At 44.8% G+C, this 19187-nt stretch overlaps 1 protein-coding gene across 1 annotated transcript in view; it reads right to left on the bottom strand.

Annotated features, from left to right (window-relative positions):
* LOC138751708 (pituitary tumor-transforming gene 1 protein-interacting protein-like) overlaps nucleotides 1–14711 on the bottom strand; it is a 64649-nt gene extending 49938 nt beyond the window's left edge. The window contains exons 1-3 of the mRNA XM_069914350.1: nucleotides 14551–14711; nucleotides 12707–12759; nucleotides 737–845 (exon numbers count right to left, since the gene is read on the bottom strand). Of these exons, the coding sequence (XP_069770451.1) occupies nucleotides 737–845; nucleotides 12707–12759; nucleotides 14551–14647 (259 nt within the window). The 5' untranslated portion in view covers nucleotides 14648–14711. The remainder of the gene's footprint in view (nucleotides 1–736; nucleotides 846–12706; nucleotides 12760–14550) is intronic.
* Between the last annotated feature and the right edge of the window lie 4476 nt (nucleotides 14712–19187).

The raw sequence follows: 19187 nt of genomic DNA, 5'->3' as shown, positions 1-19187 counted from the left end.
TATTACATACTTTTATTTGCATACACTCTTCAAGGCTCTACAACATCCTATTGTGTTAAAAATACCATATATATTAAAAATGAAATCAGGAACTGACAACATTTCTATCAAATTGTAAACATTTGTCCCCTAATATCCTTTAACTATGTAATGCACAATCCTCACTTTGACTGATCTGTAGTTTACTCAACTTCACATCAGTGGGTCCAGCAAGGCACTCATTACATCTGCTCCAAAGTAATCATGAAGCAATCATGTTGAAATTAACTACACCCTTGCCTTTCATATTAACATGCACATTTAGACACAATATCTAATTAATTGAAAAACTATAAACCAACTCTAAGATAAGATACATCAACTTGGAAACTGTCAACTAACTTAAATTGTGTCTCTGAACAATAATCAAGACCATAATTTTCTCAGTTAAACAAAAAAGTCTGCATATGCTGGGTCAAGTGTAATACATAAACCTGCTGAAGAAACTCAGCAAGTCACGCAGTATCCATCGGAAATGAAGCGTCACGATCATTTGGGGCTTAGGCCCTTTGTCAGGCCAATAATATATCCATTCCACTTTTAAACAGAAAGTAAAATTGCATACTATTTGAAGCCCTCTCGTGATAGAACTGTTTCCTGCACTTCAGCTCTCACTGTCCCTTTGCTCACTGGCCCCCATCCCCCACTCCAGGCGGTATGGAAGGCAATCAGTGTAAAATGTGCATTGTACTCTTACCCCAGCAAAGTGCCCAACGAGCTTCACGCAATGGACAGAATGAACTAGGTGGAATAATAGCTTCAACAGGATAATTCATGCATCGTTGTCCAACAAAACACCAGAGACACTGAAAGAAAGAGTTGAAAATATGTTAAAACTACCCACAATTTTCAACAGCCAGTAACAATTTCCAATTTAAAAAAAGAGCAAAATATCTTATCACTCGACAACACACCCCATTTGGGCCAAATTTTGAATCACTAATTTAAAATATCATAACATTCACGCTAGGCAAGCGTGGAGAACAACGACACGCATACCAAAGCCTTGGAATTGAGATTGGTTTATTGTTCTGTCGCACTTATATGGGGCACAGGCACTGACGTCAGGCCGCTGCGTTATCGGAGGCCCAGCTGGGATTGGCTGGTGTTCTCGCCACAGTTCCCCATCTTCCCACCATGCGGGAGGTCACCTGGAATGACAGCTGATGTTACCCCCAGGTCTGCGTGGTCACCGCATTTGTCAGCCATTTTGTATACTGGTCTGCATCCCCATGCATGGGCCGCTACATGACCCCCCCCCACCCCCCGCAGAACTGGCAATCAGGCCATTGTCCATTGACTTGGGTGGTCTGCCCCTGCATCACGAGGGAGGAGTGGAGATCACTGGTCACAGTTCAGAAATGCCAGTATCAGGCAGTCGATGGTAAAAGTCTCCTCCTTACCACCGATGTCGAGGACAAAGATGGAGTCGTTGTCCTGATGACCCCGTAGGGCCCTTCATAGGGTCATTGTAGGGATGGCCAGTGTGTGTCCCTTTGTACAAACATGTACTGACAAGTCTTTAAGCTCCTCGGAACATTATGTTTGGGCTGACCATGTGATGGGGGTTGCCAAAGGACCAGGGAGCCCAGTTTTGGGCGCAAGTTTGAGAGTTGCTGCGTGATCTTCCTGGCGTTTATCGGCGGCCAAGTACTCCCCTGGAATAATTAAGGGTGTGCTGTAGACCATCTCTGCCACTGAGGCATTGAAGCCCTCCTTATGTGCGGTATGAATCCCCAACAGGACTCAGGCAGTTCGCCCACCCAGTTGGGACCCTTGAGCTGGGCCATCAATGTTGCCTTGAGGTGCCTATTAAACCGCTCCACCAACCCATAGGCCTGAGGGTGATATGCTGTGGTGTGGTGGAGCTGTGTCCCCAGATGGTTAGCCAGCACTGCTCAGAGTTTGGAGGTGAATTGTGCCCCCTTGTCCAAGGATAGTTGCTCTGGGACCCCAAATCTGGAAACTCATGTGTCAATAAGTGCCCTGGCACAGGTTTCTGTGGTGGTATCAGCCAGCAGGACAACCTCAGGCCACCTCATGGAGGAGTCAACCATGGTCGAGGTATTTCGTTCCATGGGAAACCAGTAATAGCCCCACTATGTCGAAATGTATGTGGCTAAATCTGCTCTATGCAGGTTCAAAAGTCTGCATGGGCACCCGCGTGTGAATCTGCACTTTGGAGCACTGGCAGTTCATGCAGGTTTTGCCCCATTGGTTGACCTGCTTACAGAGGCCGTGCCAGACATATCTGCTAGCCACGATCTTGACCGTGGCTCGGATTGCGGGATGCACCATGTTATGAATGGCGTTTAAAACCTGGTGCCTCAATGCAGCTTGAACGATGGGGTGAGGGCTGCATAGCAGTGTCAGGTTACCTGGGTTGACAGGGCATCTTGCCTGAGACCAAAGACGGCTGTCCTAAACATGGGGTTTTCAGGGTCCTGCTACTATGCTTTGACAAGGGACATGTAGTCAACTCCCTGGGACAGGGCATATATCAACTCGATTGCAGAGTGTGACAGAGCATCGACTACCACGATGCTTTTACCCACGATATGTATGTCCATGGTATATTCGAAAAAGTATGACAAGTGTCTCTGTTGTTGGGCCAACCACAGGTTCGAAAGCTTATGGAAGGCGAAAGTCAGTGGCTTGTGATCGATGAAGACCTTGAATTGCCGACCTTCCAAAAAGTATCAGAAATTTCTTAATGCCAGATACAGCACCAATAGCACTCGGTCTAAACCTCAGTATTTGGGTAAACTTATACCTCTCATTTTGTTTGTTTTAGATTGGTCACAGTGTTTGAGCTACCGAAAGAAAATAGACACACACACACCGAGAGCAGTTCAGTTTATACAAATGTTTATTTCAAATTCAAAAGCTGATTTCAAACTACAATATGCAAGCCCTTCCCAACTATACTTATTAATGCTTCGACTGGTCCCAACTGCCGAAGCAAGGCAACGACTGCACACTTGTAGTAGGTTGTCAGGGCGCCGGTAGCAGCTTCTCCACCTCCCCTGACCGGGACGTTGGCTGGACTCTAGAAGTTCTTCTTCTTGCTGAGAGATGTTGCCACCTCTCGGAGAGTCTCAAACTTCAGCAATGGGACTATGGCTTATATTACCCAAAAACTGCTTACCCAAGCACCTATTCCCAGCACAGCAGGATAAGCGAGCAAGCTAGCATGCTAGGCTTCTATCGAATAACATAATTTTCAGCTTATCACTTTCAATACAATGGTTTATTTTGCATCAAGGCTAGGCCTGACAGTCTGTGACCAAAACAAGCAGGAAGATTAAATGGTCTTGGTACACAGATGTCCTTTCGTCAAATAACAGCACCTCTGGCCCCTCGGTGGAATTTAGCTTATGTCTGCTGATTCTAAAAACAAGCAGGTTCTCAGCCTTGCAGAAGCAAAGGCTGCAAAAGTAAGAAACACGGTTAGAATCTTCCATTACATTGTGGTACCTGCTGCAAAAGGCCAAGAGTTGCCACTGGCCTTCAATGAGCTGTTCCAGTACAACTCCTACCATTGTGCTGGAGGTGTCGACCGTCAGGGTGGAGTTTCCTCTTGTCTGGGGTGGACCAGAAGGGTGGCATTGGCCAGCGCATCTCTGGTGTCTCTCATGATCTCAAAGACTCATTGTCCCTGGTAATGTCCTTTGCCTTGCCTGTCATCAGAGCAAAGAGGGAGTGCATGACTTTAAGGTCAACAAGCAAACAGTGGACACGAAGGAAGTCGGCCCCCAGAAGCTGTTGTGTCATTGCCGTGAGGGTGAAGGTCCACGTAAAAGTTGTTGGTTGCCCTCAGTGCTGGGCCCTGCTTGCTGTTGCAGGTCTCGAGGCCCACAGGGGGTAAGACGCTTATCTTGGCGCAATTCTCGACCAGGAAATGTCGGCCCAACAAGGAGTCCCAAACGTAGAGGAGGCTATCACGTGTGCCAACCGTCACAGTCATCAATGACGGTTGGCCAGGGCGTTTCCCAGAAACCTGCAGGGTGGGCGGCATCGATGGGCCTTCACGTCCAATCGCTGATGATAGTAATAGAACTGTCCTGAGGTATTTACTTGTCTCTCCGTTGGTCTTGGTCTCACAGGTGGCTGTTCGTGGGGCTTGCTGATTTAGTCTACAATGGCCCTGGCGTCCTTCTTCACTCTGTCAGGGCCGCAACCCTCTTCCTTGAGGATGAGTCAGATATTCTCAGGCAGCTGTTCCAGATATATCTGCTCAAAGAGTAAACAAGGCTTGTGGTCCTCAGTCAAAGCGAGCATTTCACTCATTAGGATAGATGGGATCCTGTTCCCAAATCCATCAATCAGGCCGCGTGCTCACCTGGAGCGCCCAAAAGTGAGAGTTAACAGCTCTTTGAGGGCCGCATATTTTCCTTGTTCTGGAGGCTGCCGGAGGAAGTCTACGATCCTTGCCACTGTGTCTTGATCAAGAGTGCTCACAATGTAGAAGTATCAGGTGCCGTCGGTGGCGATGTATTGAAGCTGGAACTGAGCCTCGACTTGCTCAAACCATGTGTGGCAGTGACACCCAAAATGTTGGGAGCATGAGTGAGATTGCGTGGATGGTCGTTGACTCCACTTGATCGGTCATCTTAGGGTCCAACTGCCGGTTGGATCTGTTGGGGTCACCAATGTAGCGCTTTTGCTACAATGAGCGTAAAGAATGACACATACACCAAAGCTTTGGAATTGATAGTTTATTGCTCTGGCCGTCACACTTGTAAGAGTCCCAGGTGCTGACATCATGGCCCCATGTCATTGGAGCGCCGCCTGGAATTGGCCAGCATTCCTGCCACAGTTCCCATTCTTCCCACTGTGCAGGAGGTCACCTGGGCTGGTGTCACCCCCAGTTCCACCCGGTCGCTGTGTTTGTCAGACATTTTGTGGGCCAGTCTGCGTCTCCTTTCGTGGGTCACTATGATACACCAGTTCAGTTTTTAATTGTTGATTTGGAATCCAAAACATATTTTTAAAAATAGATTAACAATATAAAGACTCGTATGTATTTTTCCAGATCTCCAAAGATGGAATAAAATAGTTTATTCCATGTAAAACATGTAAAATAGTTTATTCCACGTAAAACATGTAAAATAGTTTATTCCACGTAAAACAGATGCTTTTAAATTGAAACATACATGCTCTAGCTCATGGATGTTCAAACCATAATGCATAATCCAAATCGTTAGTTCAACGTTACCATAACCAGGTTTGCAATAACACATTGGTTGCCTGTATTAGAAACTTGACATGGATGCAATTCAATGAGACATTGGTTTAAAATGTAAATGTTCCATGAAAGGCATATACATGATCTATGGCGAGCTCTCCACTGGCCACTGTGACAGAGGTGCACCAAAGAAAAGGTACAAGGACTGCCTAAAGAAATCTCTTGGTGCCTGCCACATTGACCACCGCCAGTGGGCTGATAACGCCTCAAACCGTGCATCTTGGCGCCTCAGTTTGGCGGGCAGCAACCTCCTTTGAAGAAGACCGCAGAGCCCACCTCACTGACAAAAGGCAAAGGAGGAAAAACCCAACACCCAACCCCAACCAACCAATTTTCCCCTGCAGCCGCTGCAACCGTGTCTGCCTGTCCCGCATCGGACTTGTCAGCCACAAACGAGCCTGCAGCTGACGTGGACTTTTACCCCCTCCATAAATCTTCGTCTGCGAAGCCAAGCCAAAGAAACACCACCCACCCAAAGAGCAAAAATATCTCATATGCCTTATTACCTTATTAAAATATGACAATGATATAGTAAATGCAAAAAAAAAGTGATTTAAAAAAGTCATCAGAGATAATAGAGAGAAGGCAGAAACTGATAGAGAAGTAATTTCAGAATATAGATCAAGGCACCTAAAGATATAGCTGCCAACAGTGAATGTAGAACAGTAATAGCATAGAGGGGGCCTTTCAGCCCATGATGTTGTGCCAATGTATATAAGCCTGCTCCATATCAATCAACCCTTCCCTTCCTCACAGCATATAACCCTCAATTTTTCTTACAACCATGTGCCTATCCAGGAGTCTTTTGAATGTCTCTATTGTATCATCCTCTTCCATTACTCTGTGTAAAAAAGACTTCTGACCTCTCCCCAAACTTTCCTCCACTCACCTTAAAAAGATGTTCCTGGTGTTGGCTGTTGCAACCCTGGGGAAAAGGTGCAGGTTGTCCATTCTATATGCCTCTCGTAATCTTGTACATTAAGTTATTAAGTTATCTCTCATTCTTCAAATGAGAAAAGCCCTGGCTCAGTCTGCCTTTCTTCAGCTGACATTTTGTCTAATCTAGGCAGCATCCTGGTAAATCTCCTCTGCACGCTCTCTAAGGTTTCTACAAGATTCTGAGAGGCAAAGATGAGGTAGGCAGCCAGAGCCTTTTTCCCTAGGGTGGGAGTAGCAAACAACAGAGGAAAGTTTTGAGGTGCTGGAATGCATTGTTAGGGTGGTGTTGGAGTTTGGAACTAGGGTAGTCATTCCAAGAGGAGAACATGGTCATAAATGTATATATACATACATACACACACCCCTATGACCATGTCCTCATGCACACACAGGCATACAGACAGGGTGCTTGCATTTGTTGCTTTGCAATACTGTTTAAATCTTTTTAAAAATATAATTTTTAAAGCGTGTGTGTATATAAAATAGAGGTAACCTACAACTATGTCCTTCTTTGGAATGGCCACCCTAGTTGGAACATTAGGGACATTTAAGAGACTCAGATTCAAGGATGAAAGAAATGTAGAGAAATACAAGATAGGAAGAGATTAGTTTTTTTAGGGAGGAATATACAGGTTGCACAGCATTGAAGACTAAAAAGCCTGTACTGTGCTGTAGTATTCTCTGTTCCATCTTTCCTATAAAAAGGCTACCTGAACTGAACACTATACTCAAAATGAGACACTGAAAATCAGCTACTTGCGAACAGTGCACAGATAAGAGAGACAGTTAAATAGCTTAGAAAAAAGGATTTTAGAGGAAAATCTGTTCTAATTCATCTTGACCAACATTGTTATGTGCCAAACATCAGCACTTATATGCATAATATGTTTACAAAGATAAAAAAAATAAATGGAGATGTTTAAAGACCTTAAAGGAAATTATTTTGCATTGCATCAAGACATGAAATTACAAAATCATAATGTTTTAAGAAATCCGTATATATTGAATACAATTTTACTGTGTCATTTTAGGCACTAAAGATATTTACAATCATGTATAAAAATATGCTTGCAAGGCTGAGTTTCAAATCCATCAAAAGGGAAATGCGATGATAGAATTTTCTTTTCTTGTGGTTCTTAAAGGCAGACAAACAAACTGCAAATTTTTAAAAAATATTTTATTTTGATGTTTTACAGACTCAAGTAATTTTATCAACCAATACAAAATCTTTTTCAACATTAATGGAACGTACAGAGACTGTGTTTTGTTTCCTCCCCTCACCCCCCCCCAAACACATAACCATCCTGATTATACATTATACAAATACAAGTAAATACAATTGGGGGTTCAGACACCCCCCCCCCACCCCATCAAACACCTAAAAAAAGGATCAACCTAATTAACTAAATAACCCAAGTAAGAAATAAAAAGAAAAAAAAAACTAAAACTGGTTAAAGGGCTAAAAAGAAATCACGTACATTGCCTATGCCATGTTCCACTTCTTTAACTCCAATCCTTTCCCTACTAGGACACGTTTTTGTAATATCCATATTTCATGGGGAGGTGGAGCTAGTCAGTCTACATGCCCATGTATTTAAGATATATGGTTGCCACACTTTAATAGAAGAGTCATGTTTCCTCCTTTGTAGATTATAAGTGATTTTCTCCAAGGGAATGCAATTCTGCATTTCCTTATTCCAGTGTGTAGTATTTAATTGAGAGTTGGACCTCCACGTAACCGTTATAGGCTTCCCGGCAATCGCCAAGGTGGCCTTCACAAACTGAATTTGATATTTGGACAGTCGAAAACTTAAATTTTCAATATCACCAAAAAGGTACAGCCTGGATCTTGTGAAAAATCCACTTTTGTAATTTTTTTCTAAATGTCCCCTTAGTTCTCCCCAGAAAGGTCTCACCTTTGTACATAACCAGGTGGAGTGGACAAAGGTCCCAATCTCCACACCACACCTAAAGCACATTTCTGATATTTCAGACTGATTTATGTAATTTTTGTGGTGTGATGTACCACTGGTGCAAAAAGTTATATTGCACCAAAACTGTATCTGACGTTAATGACCCTAGTCACACTGTTCTACACAGGTCTTGCCATCACACTGTTCTACACAGGTCTTGCCATCACACTGTTCAACACAGGTCTTGCCATCACACTGTTCAACACAGGTCTTGCCATCACACTGTTCAACACAGGTCTTGCCATCACACTGTTCAACACAGGTCTTGCCATCACACTGTTCAACACAGGTCTTGCCATCACACTGTTCAACACAGGTCTTGCCATCACACTGTTCAACACAGGTCTTGCCATCACACTCTTCAACACAGGTCTTGCCATCACACTCTTCAACACAGGTCTTGCCATCACACTCTTCAACACAGGTCTTGCCATCACACTCTTCAACACAGGTCTTGCCATCACACTCTTCAACACAGGTCTTGCCATCACACTCTTCAACACAGGTCTTGCCATCACACTCTTCAACACAGGTCTTGCCATCACACTCTTCAACACAGGTCTTGCCATCACACTCTTCAACACAGGTCTTGCCATCACACTCTTCAACACAGGTCTTGCCATCACACTCTTCAACACAGGTCTTGCCATCACACTCTTCAACACAGGTCTTGCCATCACACTCTTCAACACAGGTCTTGCCATCACACTCTTCAACACAGGTCTTGCCATCACACTCTTCAACACAGGTCTTGCCATCACACTCTTCAACACAGGTCTTGCCATCACACTCTTCAACACAGGTCTTGCCATCACACTGTTCAACACAGGTCTTGCCATCACACTCTTCAACACAGGTCTTGCCATCACACTGTTCAACACAGGTCTTGCCATCACACTCTTCAACACAGGTCTTGCCATCACACTCTTCAACACAGGTCTTGCCATCACACTGTTCAACACAGGTCTTGCCATCACACTGTTCAACACAGGTCTTGCCATCACACTGTTCAACACAGGTCTTGCCATCACACTGTTCAACACAGGTCTTGCCATCACACTGTTCAACACAGGTCTTGCCATCACACTGTTCAACACAGGTCTTGCCATCACACTCTTCAACACAGGTCTTGCCATCACACTCTTCAACACAGGTCTTGCCATCACACTCTTCAACACAGGTCTTGCCATCACACTGTTCAACACAGGTCTTGCCATCACACTGTTCAACACAGGTCTTGCCATCACACTGTTCAACACAGGTCTTGCCATCACACTGTTCAACACAGGTCTTGCCATCACACTGTTCAACACAGGTCTTGCCATCACACTGTTCAACACAGGTCTTGCCATCACACTGTTCAACACAGGTCTTGCCATCACACTGTTCAACACAGGTCTTGCCATCACACTCTTCAACACAGGTCTTGCCATCACACTCTTCAACACAGGTCTTGCCATCACACTCTTCAACACAGGTCTTGCCATCACACTCTTCAACACAGGTCTTGCCATCACACTCTTCAACACAGGTCTTGCCATCACACTCTTCAACACAGGTCTTGCCATCACACTGTTCAACACAGGTCTTGCCATCACACTCTTCAACACAGGTCTTGCCATCACACTCTTCAACACAGGTCTTGCCATCACACTCTTCAACACAGGTCTTGCCATCACACTCTTCAACACAGGTCTTGCCATCACACTCTTCAACACAGGTCTTGCCATCACACTGTTCAACACAGGTCTTGCCATCACACTGTTCAACACAGGTCTTGCCATCACACTGTTCAACACAGGTCTTGCCACCACTATTCATTGATTGTTGTGCCCAAGTCTGACTCCCATCTCTCCCTTGACCTGTGTAAGCCTGGCTTCGGGCCCTCACTTTGGAAGATTTAATACATTTGAGAAACAAATTTACACAGATTCTGCTGTCGAATTAGAATCTCCACATTACTTGACATAGGCAGGGTCATAGACAGTCGCAATTTTTCCTTTAAAAAGGACCTTATTTGCAGATAGCCAAAACAAGTTCTATTAAACAGACCATATTTGTTTCTCAACTGTTCAAATGACCTGAGCTGCCTTTGTTTGTAACAGTCCTCAATACACCTGATCCCCTTCTGGCACGAGGTATCCAGGATCTGGGTCAAAGGCATTTTAGGATCTATCCGCACCTTCCATCTAATACATTGATTTATTTTTTTTGCCATATCTGAAGAATATGCTTTTTTTAGGGTTATTTTGTTTTCTTTGAAATTAAATTGGTGTCCCGTTTGTATATAAATTCTCATGCCATATTGCCATGCCATCTAGTTCAATTTGTGCCCAATAATATTTTTTAAAATCTGGTCATTTTAACCCCCCCCCCCCCACCAAATTATGATCCCATGTCAATTTTTCCATGGAGATTCTAGTCAACTTACCATTCCACAGGATCCTTCTAACACATTCGCCAAGCATCTTAAAGAAACCCCATGGCAATGAAATGGGTAACAACTGAAAAAGATACTGGAGTCTTGGCATCGCCTTCATTCTGACATAGTGAACGCTGCCCACCAGTGTGACGGGCAGAGTCCTCCATCTATCAAGGTCCTCCTCAATTTCAAGAGCATAAGGAGATAGTTATATTTGCATAAGTTATGTAAATCTTTATCTATTTTTTACCCCCAGTACTTAATGACTTCCTGTGACCATTTGAATTCATCCCCCTATTGATATTGGCTTGAAGAAAAATACAGGAATTTAGTGAAGTTCAAATATAATACGTTACAAACATATAAAACAGAAAAGTTGATTTTAAGATCTAGACAGCAGTATTATGAGCTGGGGAAGAAAGGCCACAAAATGTTGTCCTGGCAGATGAAGGTGGAAGAGGCCTCAAAAACAATTAATACGATTCGGACAGGGGCAGGCAAGATCTCATAAAAAGAAATGATAAATTTGGAAGGTTTTACAAGGAATTGTATAAATCGGAATTAAGGGGTGATCCCAACAAAATAGATGATTTCTTGCTTCCATTGGGCTTGCCAAACTTGTTTCAGGAAGAACGAGAGGGGCTGAATGCCCCTTTTTCTAAAGAGGAAACTGCAGAGACCCTGAGCTCTTTACAAGCTGGTAAATCATTGGGAAAGGATGGTTTCCCTACAGAATTTTATAAAGAGTTTAAAAATCCGCTAATGTCCCTTTTTAATGAAGGTAGTGGATCAGGTGGCAAAGAAGCATCCCCTCCTGAGGTCTTTCTCAACAGAAATCATCATGTTGATATCCAAAAAATGCAGGGATCCATTGAACCCCGCCTCGTATCGACCCATCAGATCAAGCTGGATTTGTAGAGGCAGTCAGCAAACAATATAGCTAGACTACTTAATATAGTGCATCTGACACAGTAAGGGATGGATTTGGGAGTGGATGTATCTCTAGATGCAGAAAAGGCCTGCAACAGACTGGAGTGGGACATTTTGTTCAAGGTAGTGGATAAATTTGGATTGAATCAAACATTTAATAATAGGTGAAGACACTATATTGTAAACCCCAAGCAAAAATTATTACAAATGGGCAGATGTCTCCAGTGTTTCCATTGAATAGGTCCAGTAGGCAGGCTGTCCATTGTCTCCAGCACTGTTCATACTGGCAATTGAGCTGCTGGCAGAAGCCACGTGGTGGGATCCAGACATAAAATGGTTCACGGTGGGCCAGGTGGAACACAAAAATCAACCTTTTTGCTGATGATGTATTAGTGTATTTGACAAACCCTGGGGGTGGGGGGTGTGAGTCATTCATTGGCCAGGATGAAGAGCACACTGGAAGATTAAGGGGATGTTTCGAGGTATAAGGTAAATTTGGATAAAAGTTAAATCAAACTGCAAATCTTGAACAAATTGCATAAATCATCTGCAGGAATAAGGAATAACCATAAGGAATGACTGTTAACCCCACTAGCAAAGCAACTGGATAGATTATTGACAACTTCAGTGACTTCAGCACCCATGTGATTAAAGTGCAATTATCTTTCCAAAATATCAGTATTGATAAAGGTATATTAATTTGATATAAATAAAATTTACAGAATTTTACAAACACAGCAATTTAAACTAGTTACCCAAAAGAAGGAAATTATCGCACCTCAAAATTGATACTGCAAGCAAGTGAAGATAACACTTAAAATTGCCAATGTGAAAATGTACATATCTGCCAATGAAGATCCAACAATTTGTAACATTTGGTCTCGGGAACAATTTTCAAAATTCAATTGAACTGATTGAACAATAAACACTGGAGAATGTGGTAGTTCTTGCTACCCTAAGGACAGATGCGCAAAGCATCATTATCTCCAAGCAGAATCTGTGTATGTGGTTTTGTGTGGAAGAAGCAGCACATCCTGTTAATGGGTCCTCATGTTGGTTTTCACATTAATAAAGAGTAAATTAGACAGGTAAGCAAATACTCAATCTCCAATTTCCAAGTAAATTTCCCATTAATCATGATAATATTATACTTACGTCTGTACTTTCCAAGCATTTGTCACAAGATGTATTTGTGAAATCTGAGCAATCTACACAAAACAATAAAAGACTGTTAGCTAATGAAGGAATCAATTCTTTCTTAAAATTGCAAAATGTTTAAAGATATGGCTCATATATGAGTAAGAATTTGTTAAAATAGTGGTAATTAGGGATTCACAAGGTGATAATGAATGGTGTTGATTTATTTTGAATATTTAAGTTATAAGAAAATAGGACTCAATATAACATTGAATAAAAATCATGGAAAAAACATACATCAGGTCCTCTCTTCTCCCAGTGCCCCCTCCCCAGAGTCAAAAGAAAAGGGAATAGATGGAGATAAAATGAAAGAAAATAGAAAAGATAAAGCAACAAGAGCAAGGTTTGACATCTCAGAGTCATATCATTTTAAAAGTATTAAATTTCTCATAAGGAATATACTAACAGACAAATATCAAAATAAACGATACAATCTGGGCATTTAAGTAATCTAAACAAGGATGCCAAATTTTGATGAACTTAGTATATCTATTCCTAAGGCTATAAGTAATCTTCTTAATGGGAATACAACTTTGCACTTCCATGTTCCAACAATTAATGTGAAGTAGAGAATTGGACTTCCATGTTACCACTACACATTTCCTGGCTATTGACAAGGCAATTTTAATAAATTTAGATTTACTTCTGGAGAAGTTAGCCTTAAATGGTGTTGATGTTCACAGGAATATGCTTGTGCTCAAGTTACTGAAGGTCACTATGCAGGTGAAATAATTCAAAAGGCAAATTTCCATTTTTCTTGGCCTATTAGGCCTTTGCTCATTCCTTTTCCTGACTATTTTTCAGGTGTAACCTATTCTCCCCATTCAAACAACACAGGAACAGGCCCTTTGGCTCACAGGTTTGTGCTGAATATGAATATGGCACAAACTGCCATTTATACACCTGATACTCTCCATCCCCTTCACCTTCATGCCAGACTCCTTATTTAGCACCCTAACTATATGCTTGACCACTTTCAATGTGCTATGGACCTGCACATCAATACTTTTAACTGCCCTAGTGTTATTTTTTAAAAATCAGATGTACATCACAGGGAAAGCAGCAACATCTCGTGAACTCCTTTATCCATCTAATGTGTCAATATGTTTTTTTTAATTGTTCAACAACCTGGTCTGCAATTTAAAATTGTATTTATTTTTTTTTAAACCACATTTCCTAAAGGGTCTCTAATCTGAAAAGCTGCTTCTTTTAGCATAGATGTTTATGGTGTGTTGAGTGTTTACCATATTTTCAATTACTTCTGTAATTTTATAAAATTTTAGGGGAATTACCTTGAAAGCTGGGCCCAAAGAAATGGTGTGGGATGTAGGGAGGCTCCTAATAGAAAAAAAAGCATATTGACCCCCCTGAATCAAAGCGCAGAATAATCAGTGGTCCGAGGAACTGAGGGCCAAAGTAGAAAGGGGGTTGGAAGGGGAGGAGGGGATGGGAGGAGAGAAGAAGGAGGGAGGGGGAGAGGGAGGGGGGGAGGGGGAGAGGGAGGGGGGGAGGGGGAGAGGGAGGGGGGGAGGGGGAGAGGGAGGGGGGGAGGGGGAGAGGGAGGGGGGAGGGGGAGAGGGAGGGGGGAGGGGGAGAGGGAGGGGGGAGGGAGGGGGGGAGGGGGAGGGGGAGGGGGGGAGGGGGAGAGGGAGGGGGGGAGGGGGAGAGGGAGGGGGGAGGAGGAGGGAGAGTGGGGGAGGTGGAGATGGAGAGCGTGCAGGACGGGGATGCACCAGGTGTGGGAGTCACCCCACACCGCGTACTCGCCGAAACCGAAGTCGGCGTGCCCGGGACCTCGTTACCTTTCCTAGCCGAGTCCGTGGCGCCTCGGTTGCAGCCGGTCAGGCGAAAAGAGACGAGGAAAACAGCGAACCAGGTGACAGGACTGACATGCAACATCTCGCCTTTCACTTTCCTTTCCTCCGCCCGTGGCCCTCCCAGAAACCACAGCGCTCGGCCGGCCACAGGCGCATGCGCCCCGACGGCACGCGGCCCGGAGGTGGGGGCGCGCAGCGCGAGGACCGGACTGGACCCGCGGCCGCAATGTCTTTTGCAAGATCTCGCCTAAGCAATTTTCGTTTTAAACCACCACCACAAGCAACTCGGAGCAGGGCCCAAGAAGGACATTATGACTAGGAACTGGGAGCAGGTCAGACAGAAGCCATTGGGGAAGAATGGTCGGGCGAGGTTTCTGATGGAGATCCTTGGTCAAGATAAAGAAAAAGTGAACTAAATATATCTGTATAATCTCGGGAGGGGTCCAGTGGGGAGACATCAGGAGGGTGGAGTCAGGAAACAACCCTTGCAAGGGAGGCAGAGTTTTCCATGCCCATTTTTGAACCTAATGTATTCGGTGCAGCCTCAACATTGATGAAAGGGCCTCATGTTTTATCCTTGTCTATTATTCCCTAACTGTGCTGTTGTATGGATGAGGCTGGCCCGCCCACGAGTGACTTATCACCCTCTGTCTCCGCCCCTTATGATCTGGCCCTGAAGGTCGACCTCCCTCCTCCTGTACCTGGATCCAGGCCAGCCAAAATCTCGTGCTTATTAAAGCCTATCATTCCCTGTTCTCGACTTTGTGGTTATCAATTTAATAAGCACCATCGTCTCTCCGGTGATGGAGAAACTGCTGCGCCCCGAAAGCTTAGAAGTAGACCTCCAGTGACCGGGGCCTCCGAGTACTTCGAACAGTGGATCAGCTGCTTCAACAATTTCCTCGAGGCTGCCTCTGACCTTGTGGACTCTTGACGACAAAAAGCTGAAAGTTTTGCAAGCTTTCCAGGCTGTAAGACCTCCTGCTGTCTACAAACACAAGCTCAATGAGGTGTACTCACACTACCTCCTTGCATCCTGGAAACAACAGCCTGGTGAGTTGTTACAAGAGTTCCTTCATGCTCTGTTCGCACCTGGACGAGACCATTGGGGTAGCTCCACGACCCCTGTGCTGGTAGCCCAGTGCGTAGAAGACTTGGTCCGGACACCTGGGTGTCGGAGTTGAAGTCCGATTACATCAGGCAACGTCTGCTTGAAGAGGACCAGCTGCCGTTAAAACTGGCTATACAGCTGGCAAGGACACTCAACTTGGCCCAGCACCATGCTGAATCGTTCGCTGGCAAGAATGGGCCCGCCATGTGCGCATCACGAGTGCCACCACTTTGGGAGATGGCATCCGGGTTGGCTGACCCCACCACTGCCGCCGTGGCGACCGAGCACCCGAAATGCTACTTCTGCGGGCAAACGGAAGTACCCCCGATGACTCTGTTCCACTAGAGGCGCAACCTGCTTTGGCTGCAGCAAGAAGGGGCACTATCGGCGGGTTTTCAAGGCAAAAACCTACCAATGAAGCAGTGCCCAGGAGACCGCATAGATACAGATTTTGAGGCGGATGGCAGGCTCTTCCACTTCCTCAGAGACCCCTTCAGTGTCACAAACGGAGACTCCGCCTCTCAGAGTGATGGATTGGATGTGGACGAGCATAATCTGGCAGCATCCTTCCCCTTCTTAGACAATGTCACCATCTGCGGCCATGACCAGCAGGACCTCGACGTGAACTTTGCTAAATTTTTGCATACAGCTAAGTCCCTCAACTTCACCTATAATAAGGACAAGTGTATATTTAGCACTAATCGCCTGGCCCTGCTTGGTATATGGTGTCATTGCCTGGGACCCCATCTGCGTGAGACCCCTAATGGAGCTCCCCATCCCAAGCATCCTGAAGGCGCTGAAGAGCTGCCTAGGGCTCTTTTCGTACTATGCACAATGGGTGCCCAATTATGCTGATAAAGCCCACCCCCTGGTAAAGACCACAACCTTCCAGATGGAGAGCGATGCCTCCAACTTTGCACTGGCCACCACACTCAACCAGGCAGGTGGGCAAGTAGAATTTTTTCCTCGCACACTTCACAGCCCAGAGATGCCGCACTCCTGTCAAGAAGGAGGTGCAGGCGATCTTTAAGGCAGTGTATCATTGGTGCAACTATCTAGCCGGTAAGAAGTTTACCCTGCTCACAGACCAACGAGCCATTGCCTTCACGTTCAACACAAAACTGAGGGTTAAAATAAAGAAGGACAAGATTCTTAGGTGGAGAATTGAGCTCTCCACCTAAAACTACGACATCTTCTATTTGCCAGGTAAGCTCAACGACCCCCCCCCCCCCCCCCCCAGATGCCCTATCCCAGGGACGTGTGTCAACGTGCACCTCGACTCCCTCCAATCTCTCCACAATTACCTCTGGCACCCCAGAGTTATGAGTTACAAGACTGTTCCACTTCATTAAGACTTGGAACCTTCCATACTCCATTGAGGATGTCAGGTTCACGACCAGATGTTGCCGTGTCTGCGCCAAATGTAAGCTGCAGTTCTTCCGACTCAATAAAGCACACCTCATCAAGGCAACACGACCTTTCGAATGACTTAATGTCAATTTCAAGGGGCCCCTATCCTTGTCCAACAAGAACATTTATTTCCTCAATATCATAGACGAGTACTCCAGGTTTCCTTTTGCCATCCCCTGCCCGGAACTGAATAATCAGTGGCCCAGTGGTGACACAGCTCAGCTCACTATAAAAGGCAGAGCTGCCCCTGAATACACTCTACCGGCATGCGTGTCTTCTTTCCTCTACAAGTTTTGAGCTACATCCCAGGAGCAATAGCCATGAGCTATAATCTGGCTGTAGCAGTAGCTACATTTTCATATTTGTTCATGTACTTACTTTTTTTTTCCTTTTCTCTAATATTTCTTTCTCCATACCTTCACAGTGGTTTCTTCCTCTACCTGTATCTCCCATCCCTCATGCTGTCTGCCCTATACACTTTCACCTCTGCTTCTTTCCCCTTTTATACATGTAACTTCACCTATTTAATCTCAGTCTTGATGAAGGCTCCCAACCTAAAATATTGACTGACCATTTCTACCCATGTCTATCTTGCCAAGTTCCTCCAGCAGTTTTTTTTATCAAGATTACAGCAGCTTCAGCTTTTGTGTTTCTGCCCAGTATCTTTGATTGCTTGCAGACATGAATGCAAAGCATTGGGAGCCAATTTATTTGAGATGGAAACTTTGAGGATATTCAACAGATTAAGCAATAGGTAGAAAGAAGAAAACGAATTAAGGTGTAATATCAATTTTTTTTAAATCAAATCAAAGTTATACAGAAATAGTGATGAGGAAACGGAGAGGTTACAGAGAGTATTAGATTAGGAAAATGGGCAAAGAATTGGCAAATGAAATATAATATTGGAAAGTGTATGGTCATACATTGTGGAAGAAGGAACAAATGGGTAGACTATTATTTGATGGGCAGAAAATTCAAAATTTGGAAGTTCTCGCATGGGATACCCTAAGTCAGGGGTAGCCAAACTTTTTTGTTTGTGGGCCACAAACAGAAAAATATAAGTCGTCACAGGCCAAATAATATTAAGCCTGGCAGTTTTCAACTTGTTACACTGCAAGAAAAATGGTGTTTATAGACCAGAAATCCCAGTGGCGACGGAGAGCTGAACTCCTGAAGAATCGTGCTAAGGCCGCATCACTGGAGATGGCACAGAACTGCCAGACCACTGCAAAGTTGCCTCTCTGCATCTGTGCAGTGTGTTTGTGTGACACCATGTGGAGAAGTTGTCCTGTCCAATATTGAGCCTCATTACTGAAGGAAAGATTATTTGGTCACCTAGTTTTGGAATTTTTCTATGCAGTAGGTTCTGGAGGCAGGAGGGACTGGACTACAGAATGGACTGCACTGGTTGAAAGGTGTTGGGACCCTTTGAAAGAGATGCAAAAGGTGCTGCAGGGGTTCAGGTGCCCCCCCCCCCCCCCCGATGAGCAGCCATTGATAGGCTGAGTACAAAGATGGAGGCCTCACAGGCTGGGAGATGTGGAACCGCCCAATCTGAAATCCCCCAGACCCAGATGAAGCAGTGCATTTGGACTGTTGATGGAACAGACAGACCACCATGGGATTACCAAACCCCCTCTACCACCTTACTGTTCTGGTCACTGATGCAATGGCCAATCTGCACAAGGCAAAACCCACAGCTTTACTGCTGCAGATACAGGGCCAATACCTTCAAGTCTCATGGCACCCCATTGCTGCCTCATGAAATACTGTGTGTGATGTTACGTACCTCAGTGCTTCCTTGCACCTGACAGGTACAGCTTAAAGGGTGCCCCAGGAGGCTTGGGGATAGACCTACAAGGGCTTTTCCTCGTACCTGTTTGACCTCTTGAGCATCCCACAGCTGTCTCAAGGAAGGGAGAGCGTAACAGGAGCAGAGCGGGTAACTGCAGAAAAGGAAGTTGGACTAGTATGAGCAGAAGAGGACCCCCCACCTCAGCATTCTCACTGTTCCTCAGCCTAGCTGTGCTGGCTCTGATACTTCTGTATCTCTTCCCCGACGGGAGCAAGTGAAAGATGCTGTGTGCATGGTGGAAGGGGT

Source organism: Narcine bancroftii, chromosome 1 (assembly GCF_036971445.1).
Source record: "Narcine bancroftii isolate sNarBan1 chromosome 1, sNarBan1.hap1, whole genome shotgun sequence".
Taxonomy (NCBI): Eukaryota; Metazoa; Chordata; class Chondrichthyes; order Torpediniformes; family Narcinidae; genus Narcine; species Narcine bancroftii.
Note: the sequence above shows the minus strand (reverse complement) of the source record. Positions and strands in the feature narration are given on the sequence as shown.